General features: G+C 48.8%; 2 protein-coding genes across 3 annotated transcripts in view; both read right to left on the minus strand.

Moving 5' to 3' along the window:
* The window catches only part of LOC128918949 (lethal(3)malignant brain tumor-like protein 3), a 52,129-nt gene extending 46,240 nt beyond the window's left edge, over window positions 1-5,889 (minus strand). Inside the window, exon 1 of one of the 2 annotated variants that reach the window (XM_054223845.1) lies at window positions 5,766-5,889. The gene's annotated coding sequence lies outside the window, so the exon portion shown is untranslated. Of the gene's footprint in view, window positions 1-5,731 lie in introns of both variants that reach the window. The other variant, XM_054223844.1, reaches the window with a different exon arrangement.
* A 4,285-nt stretch (window positions 5,890-10,174) lies between these two features.
* SRSF4 (serine and arginine rich splicing factor 4) lies at window positions 10,175-23,193 on the minus strand. Its single transcript, XM_054223843.1, has 6 exons — window positions 23,060-23,193; window positions 15,826-15,968; window positions 14,802-14,914; window positions 12,775-12,989; window positions 11,818-11,901; window positions 10,175-11,637 (listed from the first exon to the last, which is right to left on the minus strand). Exons 1-6 carry the CDS (start codon window positions 23,164-23,166, stop codon window positions 10,854-10,856), a joined length of 1,446 nt encoding a protein of 481 aa, XP_054079818.1. The 5' UTR covers window positions 23,167-23,193; the 3' UTR covers window positions 10,175-10,853.
* Window positions 23,194-24,500: the final 1,307 nt, after the last annotated feature.

Genomic DNA, 24,500 nt, shown 5'->3' on the forward strand with positions numbered 1-24,500 from the left:
TGACACGTTGAGAAGCAGATCTGCAGGAGCGACCCAAAGCACTCCTTAGCAAGACGCTGGAACTTCTACCATTTCTAAATCTGATCCGATTTCTACAACAACAGATGCAAGATATAAATACTTTCCATCACTTGTAATCAGAACTGTTTTCACTCAAAACTTAATGACCTGTAAGGAAGCTGTAAGATTTGTGATTCAAGATAAAGTCAATTTTGTGACAACATAAAAATTGCAGTGCTGGGGGAAAAAAAAAAAGTGATTCTTCTAATGGAAAACTAAAAGTTCAGTCACGCCACTTACATGTTTAACTAAGACACAAAGAATTAATTTTGCAATAAACCATGCTCTTAAAGTGGAAGTAGTTAATGAAAACAATCAAGAGGAGCACACCATTATCCATAACGTTTTGTCATCTTCCAACGTTTCTGACATCTGTAACGGCTGCACACCGGGTGTAGGCTCCCAGACAAACATTTTAAAGGAACATCAAATCTCTGCACTAGTTGCCTTATGTGCTTCTGTTCTGAAGCCACTTTACTTTTTCTGAATACTCATAATTTTCTGGGGAATAATTAAAGTTGGTTATCTAAAATCCAAAACACTGGTATTAAGGGGACTAATCTTAAACTCCAGAACTACCAGTACCCACTCCACAAGTTTTTCATGCATCATACAGACACCAAGAGCAATTGTGCCATGTTGAATAATGCGTGTCAAGTATTTCACAAGAAAAAAACAATACACCGAATTGGCGAGGCAAGCTTAAAAAATACAAATAAGCGTAGGCTTGTCTTTCAGATCCATTTGATGCTGAAGTCAAGAGGCAGAATCAGCCAGAGCGCCCATATTCTCTGCACATAATTGTGCAACAAAAATTGCAAAACAGATTTTTCTTCTGGTATTTGTTTTCTAAATAGCCTGGTAGCGTATGCAGTCAAGTTGTTATTTGCGGATTTAGCATTACTACAGAATGAAGGAATTAAAGTAAAATCTGGCACAGATGGCCACATAAAAACATCCAAACTTCTTTCAATTAAACATTACATGCCTTCTTCGTGTTAAATACAATGAGAAATTGCAAAAATACTCCTGTCCCCGTTGCAGAAAATGTTAGGTCAAAAATGAATCTTCTTAGAAAATCATCTGAGTCTGAAAAGTGAAGTGTTTAGTCAAGGAACTAATTAAAGAAAAGTACTTTTTCAGATAATACAAAAAAAAGCACAGTTTGCACACATACATAAGCCATTTTCCGTCCCCCCTTTCTCACCAGAAGTTTCATCAAGTACAGATGGATTGATATCACTATCATGAAAGGTGAGCGAGGGATGAGAATGTGTAAATTTCGTGAACAATATAGTTGTTATTGATCCAACAATGCACTTAAGTATACGCTTAGTCCTATTTGATTTCGTAAAGGATTTTGTGCACTCTTCGGAGCTTCACTGAGAGCAACCACAAAACTGCCCATGACGCCACGCTTTCTTCACTTTGACTGCATCACCCAACTTTTCACCTTGAAAAGTTATAACCCAAATTTCTACCTAACTCTTTAAAAAAAAAAAAGAAAAGGAAAAAACCTCACCCATAATCCACTCAGGAGTACCTGCATTTTCCAAACTTGATTTATAAACATCTTGTGATTTATAAAACAAGGATAGACAGTACCCTGATACCCCTGTGTCAGCTTTAGTACAGTAAGAGTGACAAGCCAGAGCAGAGATGCTATTTTTCTCCAACAACGCAGTACTGTCCCCGATCTTGCCATGTCTGGTCTCTCAACTGAGTGACCAAGGGCAGCTGCAGGCCCTCTCCGGGCATTTCAGAGGCAATTCCTTCTCAATGCCCCTTCTGTAGCCAAGGCAGGACAGAAATCCACACCTGGTCTCAATACAAGTGAATGACAAGGAAAAGGGCTGCTGATCAGGCTGTGCACTGTTTGAAATAAATAAATAAATTTAAAAGAATACACCTTTATGGGACTGACTTTTTCCCTATGTATTTATTTTTAAAAAAAAAAAAAAAAAAAGTATTAAGTGATCCAGTCCTGTGCTATCCCATCTGAAAAACTTACATATATTCCGGCCTCTAAGTGGATGTAGCTCTGATACCAATGGGAAACCAGAGCCCAGGCATGGGAGCAGACAGGACGGAGCTCAGGCTCCCAGGTCCTGCATCACACTGCCATCACTCTCTAGCCATAAAGACATCCTCCAAACACAGCGTGGGGGAGAGAGCAGCTCCTTAGAGCCACAAGGACACATGAGTTTAGCATCAACAAGGGAGGCGAAGGCTGAAGCTACTGTAGCTCACCCTGTAAATTCACTGCAGCTATTTTCTCCCTCCTCCAGCGCTCTCACCATTCACGTTCCAGCTTCTGGGGACACCATAAAGTAGCACTGTGGGGACTACATACATGGAAGCAGTCAAAAAAACCAAACAACAACCCAACAAACCACGTGCGAAGAGAAAGGAAAGGGTCACATAAAGACACGGAGCAGCAGGAATGCAAGAGGAGCTGCCATGTACTGTTTGAAATGCAGGTTGTAAGACACAGCGCATCCCTGCAAGGCTCCCAAAACTCCTGTCTCCACCAACCCCACTGCAAAGAGACAGATGACTCCTAACAGCGGTGACTGTTTCCGTGCCTGGGATCATCCGATGTGCCAACGGGACCTCAGCTCTGCACTGCCCTGCTTCCAGCCAAACAGCAACACGTGGGGAAGCTTTGATCAGCCTCGCACCAGCCAAGAATGAACTCTGCTGCTGCTTATGTTCAGGTTTCTTGCTTAAATCACATATTTTGTTTGATTTAAAAGCTACAGCCTAAATAGTTATCAAAACAAATCCTGTGTGGTTCATGAATACAGCTTCTACCTCTGTTTGCTTAGATCTACCATGCTTTTATCTCATCATTTAGCTGGATTCAATCAGAAATTAAAAAAAAAAAAAAAGCACCAGGAGATGAGCCAAAAGATGCTAAACCTAGTAATAAAACATCCATTCCTAGGAGGTAAAGTATTTTGCCAATAAGTTGAACCATCCTCTGGAAAGTAATCTGCCAAATTTAGCAAAGCACATCTGCATGCATACCTCACCTGTGGAGCACAGTTATGTGCTACTAATTAGGAAGGATGGGGTTTGGTCGGGTCTCTGTTTGCTTCAACTGTTAATTGATTCCACGTGTCGGAGCTTTCAGCTGCCAGCCTTCATTAACAAGTAAACATTTGGTCATTTTTCCCCCCAGTCTCTGATCTAATTTTTCACCCCACTGTGCTACCTTCCTCCCTCTCCTCTACCCCGAGACAACACACTGCTGGAGGGCTTGAAAAAAAGCTGAAATAGATTAAAAATTACAAACTATGGGAGAGAGGGAACAGTGTTTGTCTGGGGAAGGAGCACTGACATTGCAGCTCAGGAACTACCTTGTTATTCCACCACAGGACGACTAGAAAAGCCCAGAGTAACTGCGGCTGTGGTTCAGCCTGGTTTTCACCCAGTAACTATGTTTTCCTGATATTTCAATTGAGGATTTATGATAATGGCATACAGGCCTCCAAAATCCTTTCCTGCACAGAGGCGAGGCATGGACCAGCACAGGAAGGCTGAACAGATGACACTCCACACCTTCACCCACATCTCCATCATCATCTCCATCACCACCTGGGAGAATCTGATCTCATTCCCCACCTCCCAGTGCCCGGCTTGCAGCCCACCGCACTTCTCACCTCTCAAAAAATACCAGTATCCATATGAAAAATCACAATTTGAGGCTTTACCCTCAAATTCATATCTCCCCCCCCACCAATGGAACATATCATCATACCTACAAGTGCTTAGACTAAAAGCTCTGCATGAAGATAGGCGTGAGATAAGGGAGAGCCAGACCTTCTCCTGCAGACAAAACAACACAATTTTAAGCCAACCATTTATAAAGTAAAATCGCAGATGCTGTTTTAAATAAATTCTAGATGCTACTTTTAATAAATCAGTCTAAAGGCTCGTGCTCCTGCTGCTGCCTTAAACTTCCAGTAAATAAAGAATTGGTGGTAAAACGTACAGACAAAACAGCGCGGCTGAGGCAAAGAAAACACAGCCTTGGGCCATGAGAAGTCAGGAATCCTCTGCAGAGCACATCTGTTTGTAAAGCACTCACCCTACTGCAACTTACTTACCGGGGCAATAGAAACCACAAAGGCAAGATAAATTAACTCTGGCAAAGAAAAATGGAACTGGCCCCGCACAATCTGCCCGGCGGTTGTACCCACTTGTACTCGGCAGCTCAAATTCGGGCTCCGTTTCCACCTCTGCACTCACGATGAATTACAATTTATTTCGCATGCTTTCAGCCTTAATGGGATTATTTGCAATGTAAGGTGCAATCAATTTTAGGCCAAAACTAGAGCACTGAGGCCAGAAATGTCCTGCGTTTTAATTGCATCTGTAATTAACTTTATAAGACTACAATCCAGCAAATCACCCTGGGGACACTTACTAATTATTATTACATATCTTATACCGACAAGTAGAAATATTCACTTAGGGAAAGACTGTCCTAACCCTCAAAAATATATAATCTAAATAGATGGGACCAGGAAGAGCAGGGAAGCAAAACACCGACACTAACGAGACCACGCCGGACCGCTGTTCATTGCTGTGTGGTAAGAAGAGTTCGCAGCACTAAGTACCCATTTTCTCTCCTTTTTACTTCTGTTTCATTATATAAAAAGACACAAACCAGAGAGGTCTTACGCAATTTGGCACAAAAGATGGGAGCTCTTTATCCCTTAATCCCTATTACAGACCAACATGTGGATGTTTTTGTTTCTTTTTTAAACTTATCTGGGCAATATTTGAAAAAATTAGAGTAAATGTTTTCATATTAAAAATCTAATCCAATTCCTTGTGGCACCAAGCATCACTAAAACTGGCTTAATCCCTTTCTTCTGAACACTAAACATCACTGTCTCATACCGATCTTTACCCGCAGCACTGATCGATACTTTTAGAGTATTATATTTATCTGGCACTGGCCTTCCCACTGTTCATAAAATCTTGTTATCATTACTTCTAGTCTTTGAATTTGCTGTCAGAAAGTTTGGTGATTTTTTTTTTTCTCACGTAAGAAATGTCTATTTTCAAACACGAATCTCTAGTTTGGGGTAAGTCTCCTGGATCTCTTTCTATTGCACTGAATTTATGTATTTTTTTAATATTTTTTGAGTTTTCACACTTCTAAGAAGTTTCCACCGGCGCTGGAACCAGGGCTGGATAACCCTGATTTTCCCAACCACCTCTTACGGTTAGAAACGGTCAAAAAAACACCCCCACCCCAGAACCCGTAAATATTTCACAATTTCGTTCCGCACCCCGTGATCAACTCGCCTTCCTACCGCGTCCTTAGCCGAGCTTTATAGCGGACTTTCCCCCTTTCGGAGTGCTTTAAAACACACTTTCCCCACCCAACCGGGCGCTCTGAGGGGGAGGGAGCCCTGAGGGGTTTCCTCAGCACCCGGCGGGGAGGGGACCCCTAGAGAGGGGCTCGTCCTGGCCAGGGACCGAACCGTAAAGGGCCGGGGGCTGCCCCTCACCTCAGAGGCGCCATTTCCCCTCACAGACCCCGGGGCCAAGACGGGCCCGGCCCGTCTCGGCCCCGCCGCCATCGCCCCCCACCACAAGATGGCGGCCGGCGGCTTCCCGCGCTGCCGCCGTGCCCCCCGCCGCCCTCACTCACCCCCGACCGGCCACCCGGTGTCTCTCTGCCGTACCGGGTCTTTTTATTTTCTCGTTAACTCCGGCAACAATTAGTGCCCCGGCCGTCCCGCGGGAGGGCGGAGCGCATGCGCGGCGGTCCCGCTCCCCGCCGGTGCCGGCCGCGGCCCCGGCCCCGGCCCCGGCTGAGGCGGCGCTGAGAGCAGGGCCGGCGCGGGGGGGAACTGGGATGGGGATGGGGCCTGGGACGGGGAGGCACTGGGAGGGACTGGGACTGAGACTGGGACAGGGAAGAACTGGGACGGGGCTGGCAGTGAGATGGCTGGCACTGGAATGTGACTGGGCACTGGGATGGGCTGGCACTGGGACAGGGATGAACTGGGATGGGGCTGGCGCTGGGATGGCTGGCACTAGGACAGAGAGGCACCGGGGTGGAACTGGGCACTGGGATGGGGTGATAACTGGGACAGGGATGAACCGGGACAGGCAGGCACAGGAATGCAGCTGGGTACTGGGATGGGGTGATAACTGGGACAGGGATGAACCGGGACAGGCAGGCACAGGAATGCAACTGGGTACTGGGATGGCGATGAACTGGGATGGGGTGGGCACTGGGACAAGGTTGACACTGGGACAGACAGGCACTGGGGTGGGAATGAACTGGGACAGAGAGGCACTGGGATGAGGCAGGCACCGGAACAGGGAGGCACTGGGAGCGGGATGAACTGGGATGGGGCTGACACTGGGACAGGGATGAACTGGGACAGGCAGGCACTGGAATGCAACTGGGTACTGGGATGGGGATGAACTGGGACAGGGCTGGCAGTTGGACAGGAGGCACTGGGACAGGGTTGAACTGGGACAGGCAGGCACTGGGATGGGGAAGTATCGGGACAGGCAGGCACTGGGATGACTGGCAGCAGGACAAGTGGGCACGGGAACGAAGCTGACACTGGGACGGGGCTGATACTGGAATGGAGATGAACTGGGACGGGGCTGGCATGGGGACAGAGTGGCACTGGGACAGGCAGGCACTGGGATGAGGCAGGCACTGGGAGCAGGATGAACTGGGATGGGGCTGACAGTGGGATGAGGATGAACTGGGACAGGGAGGCACTGGAATGGGGATGAACTGGGACAGGGCTGGGTGCTGGGACAGGGACGAACTGCGACGGGACCAGTGGCAATGGTGTGTCCCAGGGGGCAGAGCCCGGCGCTGCTCTCCCTGAGTGGCCGGGGATGGTGCCTGGGCGTATCCCTGGGCCTTGAGGCACATTCACGGAGATTTGGGAAATGGGAATTGCTCTTCCTGCCAGCACCCAGTGGCTCCCAACCACAACCGGCTGCTCCATCCCCGTGGTAAACATCAAATATTTCCCCCTCTTCTCTGCGTTTGTTAAATTTATTTTTCTTCTTATCTAAGAACGTTATTTTCCTTTGTATTTGAATTTTGAAACAATAAAAGAACTGGCAGTAGGGTTTTTTTAACAATGCTTTAGGGGGTTTTTTGCCATGGTAAGCGAGGAAGAAGCACGAGCGGGCCCCAAGCTGGGACAACTTAAATGGAACGGGATTCCACGAAAATAATAAATGAGATTTGAAATGGCTCATTTGAAATATGCATCGTAATATTCTCCATCCCTTGAGTAAGGCACATAAAATACTCGTCCTTAAAATTAGACAGAAAACAAATACGTTTCTCACCTCGTCTCCGTCGGCAGGTCCCAGCTGAAACCCTGACTCTGCCCCGGCTCCTGGCCGGCGGCGGGTCCCCGCTGGGGCCAGGTTCACTGGCCAGGGCCAGCGAGGAGCCCCAAGAGTTACAAATAACTGAACTATCCATGGGTATTTAAACTCATATTTTGATTTTAACTGCAATAATCTAATTTTTGATGAGAGATATCCCTATTTTGGGGCTTCTCGCCCTTTTATTCCCCTGCTTTGACCTTTATTTTCCCCGCCCCGTGGCAGCCGCAGGAATTCCCCCTTTCCCTGCCCAGAGCTCAGGGACGGGCTGCGTTTCCCCTCTGAGACGGGTCTCCCCACCCCAAACCGGATTGTAGGACTCTCTTTTCAGCGCAGCTGGGCGGAGATCTCCATCCTAAAACTGGATTCTCTCTTGTATTTAATTATTCAAGCCCACCCAGTGCCACCCCCTGCCCTGGGCAGGGACACCTCCCACCAGCCCAGGTTGCTCCAAGCCCCGGCCAACCTGGCCTTGAACCCCTCCAGGGATGGGGCAGCCACAGCTTCTCTGGGCAACCTGGGCCAGGGGCTCACCGCCCTCACAGCAAAGAATTTCTTCCCAAGATCTCATCTAAATCTCCCCTCTTGCAGTGTAAAACCGTTCCCCCTCGTCCCATGGCTCCCCTCCCTGCTCCAGAGTCCCTCCCCAGCTTTCCTGGAGCCCCTTTAGGGACTGGAAGGGGCTGGAAGGTCTCCCCGGAGCCTTCTCTTCTCCAGGCTGAACCCCCCCAGCTCTCTCAGCCTTCATCATTTACATGTTTTCTTAAAGGCATTTTTAAGCTAATTACCCCCTATTAGCAAACATCTTGCCCAGCCTGGTTTGTTTCTGTACTAAGATTAAGTGGCAAAAGGGATTAGAAATGTTATTATGAGAGCCTAAGATGTTAAAGCACTAAATATATAGGGCTGAAAAAGGCTTTTCCTTCTAAAGAAATGAAATATCGCTTCGGCAGAGCGTTCTCGGGCTGCTGTAGCAATATGACATTTGATAAAGTCTGAGCCGCTCACCAAGCCCTGACCCTTCTTAAACTCTACGGAAATATTTTGTGTTAAAAGCAACTCTTATCATCTATCGCCCTTTCATCTTTTTAATATGGCCGTACAAGTTGAAAATGATCAAATTATAAGGAATTACTTGCAGCTATGAAGTTAACATCTAGCTGCGAGAACTGCTGTTTCAAGTAGTGCCAGCAGTTTGAAATTTGCTGAAGAAAAGTTTTTGATAAAGCCATAACTTAACTTCCCCCCACCACCACCGTTTTTCCCCCCCAAGACGGAGTAAGAACTCACAAAATATGTTTTGCCTTTTATTTTCCAGAGCGCCGGGGCAGGCAGAGCAGGGTGCTGGGGACGGCAGTTCTCCATTCAAAGCCACCCGTGGCACAGAAGAACTTGCGGAAAGTTCAGTTGGAGCAATCTGCTAATGGCCCAAGTCTAAAATTGGGATATTTTTCAGGAACATCTACAAAACTCCTGCTGGCAGCTGCCTTCCCTCCTCTCCACATGTGCAGGGATGCTGGGGACACGCCGGCAGAGGAAACCCCACTGCTCCCGGTGTTTCCAAGCCTGGAGCTCCCCAAACCCACGTCCTGAGCTGTTTTTAAAGGTACACCCCAAGCACAGGTGATTTATTAGGGAGAAAAACTCCTGGAAAACCTGCTGAGAAGAGACAAGACGAGGCTCCAACCCCAACTCCCAGTACCCAGGAGAGAAGCCGGACTGGGAAAGCGAGCGGGAGGGGATTTCAGTCAGATGGCAGAGACCGCCTGGAGACTGGGAATTTGGAGCAGACGGGGGTTCTGTAGAGCAGCTCCCCTCCGGGGAAGGGCCATACACGAACCCAACCTTCAACCCATCATTGGAAATCCCCAAACTAGAATTCCCCCCACATTTTGGGGGGACATTAAGCCAAATGCTGGCTGCCGCACAGCGCCCGGAGTGAAGGCTGGGTCGTGCTGTCGCAGGCTGTAACGTCCCCCTTAGACTGAGACCTTCCTGTTGCTACGAAGTCGTGGCTCATGACCAAAACCCCAAACTCACACTCAGAGATCACAAAATGAAAGAACCAGAAGGAAGCAGCTGGGATGGCTTCGCCTTCTCCCGCTGTGTGCGCTAGGCCAGAAAAGCACCTGTAAAAGCATCGCGCTTCTTTCCCCTTCGTTTCCCAAAGGTACCGACCGGGAGAAAGGCCGACGGTGTGAAAGAGGAAAGAATTGAGCTGGTGATGTACAGAATAAAGCAAAAAGCAGAAGAGCACACTCTCTGTGCCAGCCACACTCACCTCCAGGAGCAGCCGTACAACGCCTAAAACGTTGTGGGACAAACAATGATTTCAGATGACTCAAGTCGAGCGAGTTACGTGGGTGAAAAACCTTCTTTCCTGTACGATGGAAGCTGAAACCACGTTTCACGGGTACCGACAGCGGGGAAACAGGCTTGTCACCTCCAGTATCGCTTCTGCTTCATTTTCCTGTTTTCTTCTTCAATGTTAAAGCTCCAAACACCACAATAAACCCAAACAACGCAGTAAGTGTTTCGAGAGAAACGAGTTATTTTAACTGGATTGTATTCGAGCATTGTGATTACATTTAATATTAAGTGGCTTTCTACGCCAAGAGCCCGCTCTCTGCGAGGAACTCCTCTGCAAACTCAAGCTTACACCCGTGGATATTAAACCAGCGACAGTCACAACACAACCTCACAGAACCACCACCAAATGTCCTCAAGCAAAAATAGTCTTTATTCAAATTTCATGGAAACAGGAATCACCGTACTTTGCAAGACAGGGAAAAATAAAATAAAAAAATTTAATATAAAACAAGGATATTGTCACAATACCAGAATATGGAACTATACTTCTTTTCCCTATGGATTACTGCAAGTACCTATTATTATTTTTTATTTTTTTTTCCTTTTGACTGTGCTATTCACAACTTTGTTAAGTCCAAAAAATATGAAACAAAAATAGTATGAAACTCAAAAGACTTAGCACTTCCACTAAATGGCATACATCGAAGGGCATCAAATTCAAGGGCAAAGACTGCGGAAGCCGTGGTACCTACCTACCAGTCATCACTGCAACCCCAGGAACCCACCAAGGCGCAGTGCTCGGTCTCTGCAAGGCTCTTCCCGGAAAACAGGGCAGTTTTGATGCTCTTGGAAGAGTTCAGCTTTAAAGAGCGCCGTTCTCAAGGGTAGAAAATGAGCTGAGCAGCCTCGCGCCAGCGAGCGTCGCAGGGAGGGAGCACGGCGGTTAACAAGGAGGACAGACAATACCATCAGGGTTGTTAAAAATGTACAGCATCGACATGTTTTCTACCTCAACCACTTGTGCTACAACTACTAAACATGTACAAAAAAAGACTTTTGGGACTGTTCCAAGTGTGGTTGCAGCAAGGTTAGGATCTGGAGCGAGACCTTGACCGCGATCGGGAGTGTGACCTAGAGGCAGACCTAGACCTAGACTTGGACCGGGACCTAGGCTTCGAAACGGATTTAGACCTGGAACGAGAATCTGATTTGACATTTGGTTTTGACTTGGAAATGGACCTAGACCTGGAGCGAGACACCCGCCGCGCGGCTGCGTCCTCGCCCTCACCTTTTGCCTCCTTTTTGTCAGAATCTGGTTTCAGGTGCTCCTTGTCTTTGGAGGCTGACCTGGACCGCTCGCGGCTGTCCTTCCTTTTCTTCTTGCTACTCGGTTTGCTGTCTCGCTTGCTGCGCCTCTTGCTTTTCTCGCTCTTGCTGCGGCTCCTGCTTCTACTCCTGCTCTCATCCCTGCTTCTCTTCCTACTTTTTCTTTTATCCTTACTGCGGCTCCTGCTCCTGCTCTCATCCCTGCTCTTGCTCCTGCTCCTAGCCTTGCTAATGCTCTTCTCCCTGTCTTTGCTTCTACTCTTCTCCTTGCTCCGACTCCTCATGCTCTCCCTCGTCTCTCCCCTGTCCTTACTCCCACTCCTGCTCCTACTCTTTTCCTTGCTGCAGCTCCTGCTCTTTGCTTTCTCATCGCTGTTATGGAGAGCACCCTCAGATTTATCTTTACTTTTGTTTCGGGATTTCTCTGCGCTCCTGCTGCGGCTCCTACTTTTATCCTCTTTACTTGGAGTCCTGCTTTTCTCTTTTTGGCCTCTGCTACGGCTCTTGCTTCGACTACGGCTCTTGCTTCTGGAACGGGACACAGACCTGAAAGCGCAAAGGCAACAGACAGCTCCACTTTAGTGTGGCTTGGATTTGACTAGCGCTTAAATAGCGTGCATAATATGGTAGGGAAAAGAAAAACAGTCAGTGTTCCTACTGCAAATTTAGGATGATGCTTCTCATTTAAGTAAGTAAGCCCCCGTTTCTTCCAGCACAAAGACATACCTGGATCTTGATCTACTCTTGGAGCGACTACTACTGGCACTGCGGCTCCTGCTCTTATGAGAATGTCTGCTTCGAGAGCGAGACCTGGAACAAAATCAAGCAGGTTAATGTTAGCATGAGCCCACGGAGAGCTTGCGATCCCCTGGTCCCCTGTGGGTAAAACCCTGTAGTATTAAAGCACCTTTCAAGCAGCCGAATGGTGAGAGCGTTACACAATAAAGTTACAGAGAACCCTTCTCCCACTGCTCATCCCCTGCTGCTGTGTCTGGAGGTGAGCAAGGTTCCTCATCTGGAAGAAAATACGCAGCCTTACTCAAGACAAGGAAGCGAGAATCCCTTTCGCGATCGAGTCAGAGTTTGAATACGGTGAGACACCAGGATAAAGCTTTGGCGTCAGGCTTTGACTCCCTAAGCAAGCTGCTCTACGAACAGTAGAAGTTTGCCTGAGCTTTCTTGCAACAACAAATTCTACCCCAGAATGGAAAGGGGGAAGTACTTGGTGTTGCGTGTTGAAGCAGCTCTCTCCATCATACAACAAAAGCAGCAAATCTCTAAGAAACGGGGAACGGGTGGGGGTTTCCAAGCTGGGAAAGAACTGCTAGTCCTGGTGGCTATAGCAGAACACGGTGTTCGGAGCCAAAGCATTAAAGGCACCTTCTGTTTCATTCTGTAGGAGCAGCTCCACCTGCCTCGCAGCCGGCTCCTGCAGGACAGCAAGGACTCCGGGCTCGATGCAGTCGGGGAAGAACGGCAGCACGCTCCGGGTGTCCAGCTGGCACATACACACCTCCACCAAGGAATACACCTCATTTCCCTTGGTTACTGCCAGGTAACTAATAAATTCTCAATACCTTGATTTATTGAGAGCTCTGAACTCTTCCCAAGGGGTTTTGGAACCTGCTGTATATTCACGTAATTGCGGCTAGATTCAGCCTGAGCTACGTTAGAGAGACATACCTCGAATGGCTTCGGCTTCTGGAGTAAGAGCGGCGCCGTCTTGATCCAGGTCTGTCTTCCACTAATCTAATCTTTCTGCCATTTACTTCTGTCCCGTCCAGCTTTTCAAGGGCTCTTTTCATGTCAGAATAGGATTTGAACTCAATCACACCTTCATTTTTCCTTCCTTTGTGTGCATCTGCATATGTCACCTCCCCTGCCTGACGCATATAATCCTAGAGGGAGAGGACAGAATAACCATTGCCTCGAATCCAGAGCCAGGCTTCCAGGCTGACCCTGCTCGTTTCTGCAACGATGCTCCCTTGGCCTCTTCTAGTCCCAGGCACGTCAGCAAGGGTTTTAACCAAACAGCAGTTGCAGGGCTAACGCCAAGGTTTCGGAGCAAGCCAAGGAACACGCCACCATTTCACAGAGTTTGTGTAATTAGAACCAAGGTGGTGCTGATAGTTTTGAGCCAAATGATAATTTAAGGTCTCCCATCTCGTTTAATATCAAATACGCTCTGGACTATGGTAAGTTTCAAATTACAAAAGCCATTCAAGAAATAAAGCGCTCGCTCTCCAACTCGTGTTTTCAGAAGTAACTGGGGAAAGGTGATAAACTTAAAGGTCGAATACGAAGAGGCAAGAAGACTACGGGCAAGCAGACGTCCCTTCATCCTCCACCTGGGTAACGCATCTCATTCTGCTGGAAGAGACCCCCACGCTCGTAAAAGCTCGATTTTTTCCCCACTTCATGCTTCCCGGCTCCTCTGTCTCAGTTACTGACCACCTCTGTTTATTGGGGGCGGGGGGGGGGGGAGGCCATTCTGCCCCGCTCCCAGCAGGCCCTCAGCCAGGGCCACCGTTCGGCCGCTGGGGACTGTGGCTGCAATGGAAACGGGGCACACGGCTCCGGTTCAGCCTGATTTCAAGCCAGCTACTCCCATCGTCAGTACACTGAAATGAAAGCTATTCCCCCCCCCCTCCAAAAAAAGCGCAATGCATCCACTAGAGGATTAATCATGCCATGCTCTACTTACACTTTTTAATACCAGAAGCAAAGACAAGCTATTGACGGGGTGAAGCATTAACAACAAAAGACATTCGAAGAATCTCAGTACGTACCTGAACTAGCGTTACATATTCAATTACAGAGCAGTTTCTACTACGTCAAAAGTTTGTTTAGAACAAGTTTTACACATCCTTAAAAGAGAACCATAAAAGACAGCGTTCCTGTAAGAACAAGTGTTTTTAACCGTCGCTGCTAAGTTTGGTAAGGAAACATCACCGTTTTGCAGCTGCTAGTGAAATTCTGCTCCCTGTCCTGCCTCGCCATCCGCGATGCAGATAATCACGAGCCAACGTTTCACCTCCAGCACGAAGATACTGGGAGGTACTGAGGAGGTACTGGGGGCTACACGGTGTTACCCACTGCCAAGAATCCCCTTCCACTCCTTTGTACTTTGAGAAAATACTAGCTTTTGGCAGAGGTTTTGTGCGATTGCTCATTTGGCTCATCCTTTCCCTGAAACTCTCTTTAAAACAGCTTTACACGGGGTGGCAATTCTTCACAGAGACTGTGCGGGAACGATGCTATCGTTTCCAAATAGCTCTAACACCTTACGAGTCGATGAGTTAAACCCAAAGCGACAAGGGCGAACTCCTCCATCTCTAGCGAAGCCTACCACCGGCACGATTAAAGTCTGTTTTGACAAGGCTTAAGATGAGATAACGCACAGCTGTACGTGACGTTGGTTTGTGTTAAGGAATGAAGTTATAGTTATTCTCCCACCGCCCCGTGACACCAAATCTGCAGGTGCAACCCCCAGCGTGGCATTAATCATTTCATATATGCAAATACTCTTCCATATTGACTTCATGAGTGTATTAACTTCCAAAAGCTACTCGTATGCATACGAGCACACAGACTTATTAACAAGCTGGAGTCCAGAACACAGGCGTATACCATTTTTCCTTGTCGGAAAGCTAACTTTTTTACCCTTTGTGCTCTTTACTAGAGAGAGGGTAAAGAAAGGGGCCCCATACCTTAAGATCTTGCCAACTGCAGCGGCTTGACAAATTTTCCACAATCAATCTGTATTCTGTACGGGTAGGAGGACCGTACTTATCTCTTCCGCTTCTTCTATAACCATATCCACCTTTAGGAGGTGACAAGCAGACAGCAGTACTTCAACTAGGGAAATGGAGCGCTCGCTCTACATCCCCGCCGCAAACTCTTCTGCCCGGTATGATCGCAAACACGTTAACGAAATCCGCCCACCCGCTAGTCTAAATTACATCCCCCTCGTATAAAACGTTACAAATAGCCAAAGCATTAAAAAAAATAAATAAAATATTTTACTACAAGCACATAATTAAAACAACGCACGTAATTATAATTAGGCTAAAATTAACATGCAATTAAGCTTATTTTTAAAAATAACAGTTTGCAAGAAGAAACCGAATCAAGGCGGTTGACTAATGTTACTTACTTAAAGGTTTTCTGAATATCTGACATGAATAAAGCTTTTCAGGCACCTATTTCAGATTAATCTCATCTGTCTCTAACCCTTGGGGTCCTCACCACCCAGGTCTAATGGGAAAAGGTTGCGGTCGTCACATGGCTTCCTTTTTTTTTGGGTCAGCCAAGGGCCACAAAGGTCAAAGAGCCACTCATGGAAAGGTAACCCAAGGTCAGCAAATGGAACGGGCAGTCATCTTAGCCTCAAAGGACTCTTTTAATTAAAACATTGAGGTCTTTGTTAAAGTCTAGGGTTAAACATCACATTGCACATAAACCATTCAAATAGTTAAATGAAATGATAATAATAATAATAAAAATGGTACAAGAAACTGTGTTTATTAATTTATCAATTAAAATAGTTTAATACAACAAACAAGTTAATAAATATTCAGATTAACAGTTACATTTACAGTTACAGAACACTATTCACAACTTCGTATCATTTTCTTTTAAAATTACTTCTTTTTTTTTTTTAGGAAAAAAAAAAAGAGCAAAAAATGTTTTATTTAAAATAAGTCATGGATACAAATGCATGTTAGTGCTTACTGCGTCCAGAACCGTAACTGCTGTCACGACGTGGGCCTCTGGCATGCTCAACGATCACTCTCTCCCCACAAAGATCTTTACCGTTGAGCTCATAAACGGCATCATCCGCATCTCGCAGATCATCAAACTCCACGAAGCCGTACCTAGAGCGGGGGAGAGGGAAAGAATCACTCGGAAAGAACTGAAGCCCAGGTACCTGTGCTCAGAGACAACATCCCACGGCGGGGATGAAGAGCGCCCGAAGCGCGCGGGTCTCTCTGCATGCTGTCCTCTTGAGGAACATCGGTTGCAACCTCCTGAAGGCCACCGAAGGGTTCAAGGCCATAAGCACTACCCACTCAATGCTGCACCGCATTCAATAATTCACGAAATTTGCCCAACAGCAGCGAGGCTGACATTGCATTTGACAGACGTTGCAGTACGTAAGTGCCACGGATTAGGATTTATCCCCATTTTTGAAGATTCCTGGGTTCGTTCCTAGCTCTATTAGGAAGCTACCTTAATTCCTGCACTTCAAATGGAAATATCCGTTCATCTCTGTGAACACAAATGGTCTGTACATCCTGCATGAAGGTCTAACAGGAAATAAAACACAAAGGCAGGTCAGGAAAAGGGATTTGGTTTTAATCAGACTCATTTTACTCTTGTCTGTGGACAGTACTGACTGTTTGAATACGAATAGGAATGTGCTCATGCAACAGGGCAGATCTTCCACCTGCTGAGGTACCTGCAGCTTCCCATGTACTGCTGAGGAAGTGTTTCATGCCCACTGTATTTCCAATATCCCAGCATTTAAGAGAGCATGAGGAGTCCAAACCTCGTTCAGGGACTTAAGAAAATGCAGCAACAATAATGAGGAACAATCCTCCGGGCAAACGAGGAGCCCATCTGCGGCCAGGAGGCCTTGGAAGGGCAGCGCAGGGTGCACGGCCAGCGAACAGGCAAAGTTTTGTGTTGGAAAACATCTGCCGCACCAGTCTTGCTCATGACGTGGAAGTCATGGGCAGATCAAGCACAAGAGGAAGGATACAAATTGAAAAAAAAAAATATATAATGCTTCATTTCAACATTCAAATGAACATTTTAGCATCGGTTTCTTATGACCAAAAATGAACACAATACAGAGACCAAAGCTCGCGGACCACTGCTTGCCTGAAAAGCTGAAGTCAGTGCTCTCAGCTTCATCTTCAGGGGTGGCACAGACATCGGTGCCAACATCAGGCTGCTGCAAGTGCCCAACCCCTGTTGGCCACAGGTCCCCAAAGACTGAGCGTAGGGTTTTTAAATAATTTCTTACAGCTGGTGCTCAGGGACAAACCAGTGACTTGCTTACGGTTGCAGAGCAAACTCACAGCAGCACTGAAGCAAAACTCAAGCCGCCAGTTTCCATTATGACAAGATGGAACACCTATTAAACGCCGATTTTTACAAGGGCGTGTACTGATAGGATGAGGGGGAACAGCTTCAAACTGAAAGAGGGGAGATTTAGATGAGATATTGGGAAGAAATTCTTGGCTGTGAGGGCGGTGAGCCCCTGGCCCAGGTTGCCCAGAGAAGCTGTGGCTGCCCCATCCCTGGAGGGGTTCAAGGCCAGGTTGGACGGGGCTTGGAGCCACCTGGGCTGGTGGGAGGTGTCCCTGCCCATGCCATGGAACTAGATGACCTTTAAGGTCCCTTCTAACCCGAACCATTCTGTGATTCTATTTCAAAAACCAACATTGTGCAGATGCCCATTATGCCAACAGGGCAGGGGAAGAAGACAAAAAGCACCCGAGGGCTGTCTATCAGAGTTCAGTTTCTACCTGCCGCTGAAATGGCTTCTCCTTCAGTCACCCGCCAAGCCCAGATCCAGGCTCCAGAGCCCCCCAGGAACAGCCGCGGCACTGCAGCCCCCCCCGCAAAGCTGAGAACATCCCCAGCTGCTGTAGGCAAACACATAATCCTGAACTTGGGTCTCAACACACCAAGGGGGGAAATTATTGCGAGTGCTGGTGGTTTAAATAATCCAGAAGAACAAACCCCTGCTAACAAAATGCTGGCCTCTTTGAGGTTGCTTAATTTTTTTAAGCTTTCTCACTACCTCCCCCCAAGCACGGCGCTACCAGCAGCTACAGCTTTGCTGCTTATTAACCTGTATTAATCTGTGTGAACCAAATACTTCAGAATGACTCCAAACTCCACAAATAAGGCAGCTGCTTTCTCATGCAAGTGCTGTAGTTCCATGGAAGAAACAAGCGTGATTGACTTGTAACAATTGAAACAATCACAGTCATTATAAAAGCATTCAAATCGCAACTTTCTTCCCTTCGATTCCAAAAATAGAGCAAGCGAGCTCAAACGTTTCAACGAGATCTCACCCTAAAAGCAATTACTCACAAGGTGAAGTGCCTGGTACGCGCCAGCACTTTCCAGAGAATAAACGCATCGACATTTGAAGCTAGAATAGCAGAGGAGTATCTGAATTCAAATCAGAGCCCAGTATCGAACTTGTTCTTCCCAGAAGTGCCCCCAGAAGTTGCCTGGGGGGCACTGGGTCACCCGTAGCACACACAGACACTTGGCCTCCCACGGGGGTTTGCCCCAAAACACTCTCGAGAAGGTCCAACATCGAGACAACTCAGTCCGGCCAAACCGTGCATAAGACATTCAGCCCCGGAATAAGATACTAAAGCAAAAGTTACAAGAAGAAACTTCTAATTTCTCTTTTTAAGACAGACAAGCAAGCTCGCACACACCTTGACATTACTTGCTTTTAAAGAATACTAAAAATCATACCCCACATCACTCATAAATGGAAGCAATACCAATCCACCTGTTAAACATGTATAATATTGCACCGCGTGATCTGAAACCCATGAATCAAAACCCTTCAGAAGCAGTTTTACACCACGGAAAGCCACAACTGCTGACACAGCCTTAACTACAGCAATCTGAACCTGCTGTTATATGACAGCAGTGCAAGTAAATCTTCTTTAAAATGTCTACTGTTAGTACTTCATATGTGGCATAAACTACTTACTAAAAATGTCAATGCAATTTACTTCAGCTAATGCGAAGCTACACCATTTTCTGTTCATGTATCAAAAAAAAAAAAAAAAAGGAAAAAGCTACAGGAGCATGTCCTTATCCCAAGCAATTCCAGTAGACGGAGCCTCCTAAGAGGTGGGGTTTTTGTTTGTTAAATCCAAAGTGAAAGGAAAAAAATGTGATTTTTCTAAAATTGCTTAATAACTGAAATAAAAAGGCAGGACCTCATCTTTCTCCTCCTCTCAGCTTTCGAAGCCTGCTGGTTCCGCACCCTCCTCTCCACTCCGGCCCACCACAAAGCCCACCGCTACGGCATTCCCCAGGCGCCAATTTTCTCCCACTACTCATCAACGGCCGGTGCTGGAGATGTTGTGGAGCCCAAAAGCACGAGTCCCACGCGCCGAGAAGGACCTCAAAGCTGCTGTCCCCACCCTTTGCCAACACTGGCTCGAAATCCATGAGGTTTAGAAGGGCAGCATCCACCTGAGCTGATGGATTCAGCAGCTGCTTTCCAGGTTCCCAACAAAGAGAGACTGGCTCAACTCTCTCCCCGCTCTCCTCTCCGCTAATCGAGTCGATGGTTTGGCAGCTTTCTGAATTTCAAATTACACAATCGCTTCTCCTGGACCGACATGCTCAAAATGAGCTCACTGCACCTCATCGTTCCTCCATCATCTCCGGACGAGCGAGGTCAGGGCAACGCAGGGACACGAGGAGCCGCAGAGGAGGAGGCGGACGATAAGCTGATTCCTGGCTTCAGCTGCGTTTGGAATAAGGATTGTGATGTGTCCAGCCCTAAAAAACACTCCTGAAAGTTAACTTGTAGGCAGCTCCCTGGAGCTCTACACTTGCCCGCTCCGTAGCCGGGGAGGGGAAAGGCAGAGCCTTATCAAGGAAAAGCATCTTCAGGACGAATCAAAACGCTCATTTAAATGAGTTGCTGAAGTTACAACCTCGGTAAATATCTGAATTTCGATACTTAAACTATTTAAATGTAATTTAAGATTTGGGAAGGATTCTTTTAAGTTTCTGCACTGCTGACAAAAATCACTGAGAATCCCTGGTCTTCTACCACAATGGAACACCTGCAAGCAAAAAGAAATTAAAATCTCACCTTATTCAGCCTTCTATTAACAAAGGAAGAAAATAATCCACAAATCCGCTGGAATTAAAAACCAATTTATTAGATGGCCACCTTACCGTCATCTAGGTGTACTGGGTATCAATACGCTGTGACACCAGTTTGATTTTTTATTTTTTTTTTTTTAATACCAATTGTTCTAATTTAAGTTAATGGGCATTAAATATTTTGGTGGGGAGGGTGCAGGGAAATCAAATCACTTCTCTTCGGGCAACAAATTTGAACCTGGCTGGATGAAAGAAACTGAAGTTTGAAGCTTTTATTTTTGATCCGTGCTCCTCAACCTGCTGGAGAAGTTACATCCCTCTGTCTTGCAGCTATTTTTGAGGATGAAGCCGTGAATTTGGCAAAGCTGGCCAGGCTGATGGAGGGCAGATAAGTACACAGGTACAACTATTTTTTCGCCTAGCGAGATTGCAGATTGGTTTCCCCCCTCAATGAGAGCAGCTCTTAAAGTTATTACAGCTGGCTTTTAGCAAGATATAGAAAAAAAAAAAAAAAAGCAGCCTGAAAAGTCCAATTTTCTGGTCACTTAGTACATAAACTACTGCCAGGCACAGCTCCGGTTGTCAAGGCAGTTCTGAGTAGGAAAAAAAGAAGATGAAAACTATGAGGATACAATTAGAAACTGCAAGTTGGAACAGAGAATGCTCCAGAAACTGGATTTTTATTTTCCCTATTCTTCTGCCAGGTAAACATGGCTTTAAAGCCTTTGAATTGCAAGCTTAAATTACAATTAGCAGCGAGCGAGCCCCAGCTAAGCTTGGAGGACTCCACTGTATCACGTTGCGGTTTCATCCTCTTGCTCAAGCATTTCAGCTTAACTGCTCAAACGCCGAGCGGCTCATCTCCTGCCGGCTGAGCACCCGAGATAGCCCACACGTTTCCAAAAGAAAACTCAAAAGAATCTCTCCAGTCAAACTCACCGTGCGGTAATTTTTAATCGTTTGCTAAGCGCTCCTAAAAATAAACGGCCGCGAAAGGATCGGAGAGGGAACGAAGCAAAACGGCGGAGTCAGCCAGCAAAAGAGCGGCGCGAGGCTGTCCCAAGGCGAGAGACACAGAATCTGATAGCTCAAGTACAATTTTTGTCAAACTGGAATTTAACTACAAAGCAACAGCAGCCTGCTGAAAGAACTTCGGACTACGCAACTGAAAAAGGAATTAAATCGTTGAGTTAATCCCAGAAATACAGAGTGAGCTCTATCTAACCCACAGCCGAAGCAACCCGCTCCAGAAGCGGCAAAAAGCAAAGTGAATGACAACTCCATTACATTAAATTTCCTGGATTTTGTCCCCGTTATCTGCAACTTTTGAACTCTGTCTCCCCCAAGTGAAGTTATGAAAATGACTTTAGCTCTGGAATAAAACGGATCGCATACAGAACACCTGAATTTTAGACACGGGCAGGCTGTGCCCTCCTCCCCTCTGTACCTGTTACCATTCACACTTAAAATGCCACAATTTTGGGCTGCTCAAGCACACGCATAATTCAGCTCCTGCGCCCACACCACCTCCCACAGCCGATTTCTGATCGTAGGGCCGGGCCGTGGGAGATATTTTTCAATAAAGCACGAAGACGAGTCCGTCAGCCACGTAACTCGGGAGTTCTACAGCTGCCAAGAAAGTTTGGGATTTCTTCCAACATCTGTCTACGAAACAGAAATATTTAATTTGGAGGCTTTAATCAGCAACAGGAAAACAGACACCCCCCCAAAAAAACCCCACGTTTTGAAGGATACACAAAACACTGTGCTCTGGAAAACAGAGAACACAAATATTTCAGGTATGGGCGGGCAATCTTCAGCATCACCTGAAGCTGTGTTGGTGAAAACACCGACACGTGCACACTCGTTTGTTTTAATAACGGCTTTTATTCATCATATAAACCTGTTACATGTCCACCTACCAGTACAACCAGTCTTTAAAGTTAATGAGCCTTATTTTTTTTTTTTTTTTTTTTTAACGCTCAAGGACTAACTTTTACAAGAGATTCCTCATCTCAGCCTCTAAAGCGAAAATAGTAATTGGCTCTCCTGGCTAACGACAATAAAATCCATATTCCACTCAGGCTTCCTCAGCAAGACTCCAAGGTGGGTCTCTGGCTTTGAGTGTTGGGGTGAGGGGGTGGGGGGAGCAAAACCCCACCAAAAATAGCAATTTGTTTTCTCTTGAAAAAAAAAAAGCCCCCCTGGAGTGCCTTGGGACAGCGCTGGGGATGGGGGGCAGGGGGGACGGACAGGATCTGGCCCCTGGGGTGCAGCAAGGGCTCAGCTGCTGCAACAGCACAGAGCAGGGTAAGGGGGCTTTGGGGGGGTCGGGGGGGGGGGCAGGACCCCAAATGCCCCTTCCTGGGGGAGGGGGTAGCCTGGCGGCTCTGAGAACAGACCCCTACTGCTGCCACGGGGCCTGCAAAGGGGCATCTCTGCCCCCCCATGGGTTTGGGTATTTTTTGGGGGGGTGTGGGGTGCCCCTGGGGGCTCACCCTGGGGCATGGTGGGGCCTGGGAGACCCCTCAGGGGACACCCCCCCCCCCCCCCTTACAGAGTGGGGCAGGAACACAGGTATCTGTCCCCCCCACCCCCCCAGCACCCCCATGACTGAAGCAGGGACCCAGGCCTTCTGCCGCCCCCCCGCCTCCACCCCCAGGGGACCCAGGCATCCTGCCCCCCCCTTGCCATAGAGGCCCAGGCGTCCTGTCCCCCCGTTTCCATGGGAACCCCGCCGTCCTCTCCCCCCGGGGGGACCCAGCCGTCCTGCCCCCCCACCATAGAGGCCCAGGAGTGTGTGTCCCCCCCCGTTGCCATGGGAACCCAGGCGTTTCTCCTCCTCCCCCCGACCATTACCACAGAGGCCCAGGCGCCCTGTCCGCCCCCTCGGGGGTACCCAGCCATCCTACCCCCCGCTTCCCATAGCGGCCCAGCCCTGTGTCCCCCGCCTCCCCGTTGCCATGGGAACCCAGGCGTCCCCCGTTCCCCCAGAGGCCCAGGCGCCCCGCCTGCCCGCCCCCCCCACCCCGTCCTGCCCGCCCCCGAGGGCCGCCGCCGCGGCCCGGGCCGCGCTCACCCGTTCTTAAGATCCACCTCCAGGATCTTGCCGTAGCCCTTGAAGAACCGCTCCACGTCCCGCTCCCGCGCCTGGTAGCTGAGGCGCCCGATGTAGACCCGCGGCATCGCGCCCGGCCCGGCCCGGCCGGGGAGGGGCGGAGCGGCGGGGGGGGGGGGGGGGGAGGGGGGCGGCCCGCGGGGGCGGGGCTGCACCGGCGGCGGAGCGCGCGCGCGGCGGGGGCGGGACTGCACCGGCGGCGCGACGTCACGGCGCCGCGCGGGGAAAAGGGGAGCGATAAGAGCCGGGGGGGAGGGGATACGTCACGGGAGGCCACGCCCCCCTCCGGGCCTCTTAAAGGGGCCGCGCCGCTGCGGGGTGTCCGCCGGGTGACAGCGGGGTGGTGGGGCCCACCATCCCCATGTTGGGGGGCAGGGGTGGGGGTGCCCCGTCCCCGTGGGGAGGGGACGTATCGGCCCCCCCTTTCCCCATACGCAGGGCACTGATGGGGGTCTCCCATGGGTCAGGGGGCTTGTGAAGTCCCCACTCACCTGATATGCAGGGCATGGGTGGGGTCCCCATGGGTCTGGGGGCTTATGGGGACCCCCCTCCCCATATGCAGGGCAAGGATGAGGGTCCCCCATATGATGGGGGACTTGTAGGGGTCCCTTTTCCCCATGTGATGGGGGACCTGGGGGGGTCACCTTTCCCGATGTACGTGGAGATGATGAGGGTTCCCCTTCCCATGGGTCTGGGGGCTTATGGGGTTCCCCCTCCCCATATACAAGGCAGGGATGGGGGTCCTCCCTCCCCATATGACAAGGGACTTGTGCGGGTCCCCTTTCCCCATGTACATGGCGATGATGGGGGTTCCCCTTCCCATAGGTCTGGGGGTTTATGGGGACCCCCCCTCCCCATACGCAGGGCAGGGATGGAGGTTCCCCCTCCCCATGCGATGGGGAGCTTGTGGGGTCCCCCTTCCCCACATGCCGGGCACAGGTGGGGATCCCTCTTGTGCCAGGGTGCTCAGGGCGTCCCCTACATGGCGGGGGCTTGTGGGGTGCCCCCTTCCCAACACTGACGGGCTCCTCCTTCCCCAAACGCAGGCAGGGATGGGGGTCCCCCATCCCCACACCCCGGGGGGCTCAGGGGTCCCAGCCCTCTTTGGGGGCACCCCTCATCCCCGGCCGCACTTGGCCGTTCCTCGTTCCCACTAATAAGCAACAACATCCCTCTCGCAGAGCCCGAAATGCCATTTTGGGGACTTATTTTTATCGTTTCGGTCCACACATCAGATGCCTAAGTCCCACCAAGCCCCAGCACAGGCTCTCAGGAAACATTTCAGCTTTAGCAGCCACCACCCCCCTAAAAAAACCCCTGCCATCATCCCCCCTCCCCAAAAAAAAAAAAATCAATGCCGTGTATGTGCGATGCCAGCAGCTGGATTTCCAACCGCCGTCCC

The sequence above is a fragment of the Rissa tridactyla genome, chromosome 18 (assembly GCF_028500815.1).
Source record: "Rissa tridactyla isolate bRisTri1 chromosome 18, bRisTri1.patW.cur.20221130, whole genome shotgun sequence".
Lineage (NCBI taxonomy): Eukaryota > Metazoa > Chordata > Aves > Charadriiformes > Laridae > Rissa > Rissa tridactyla.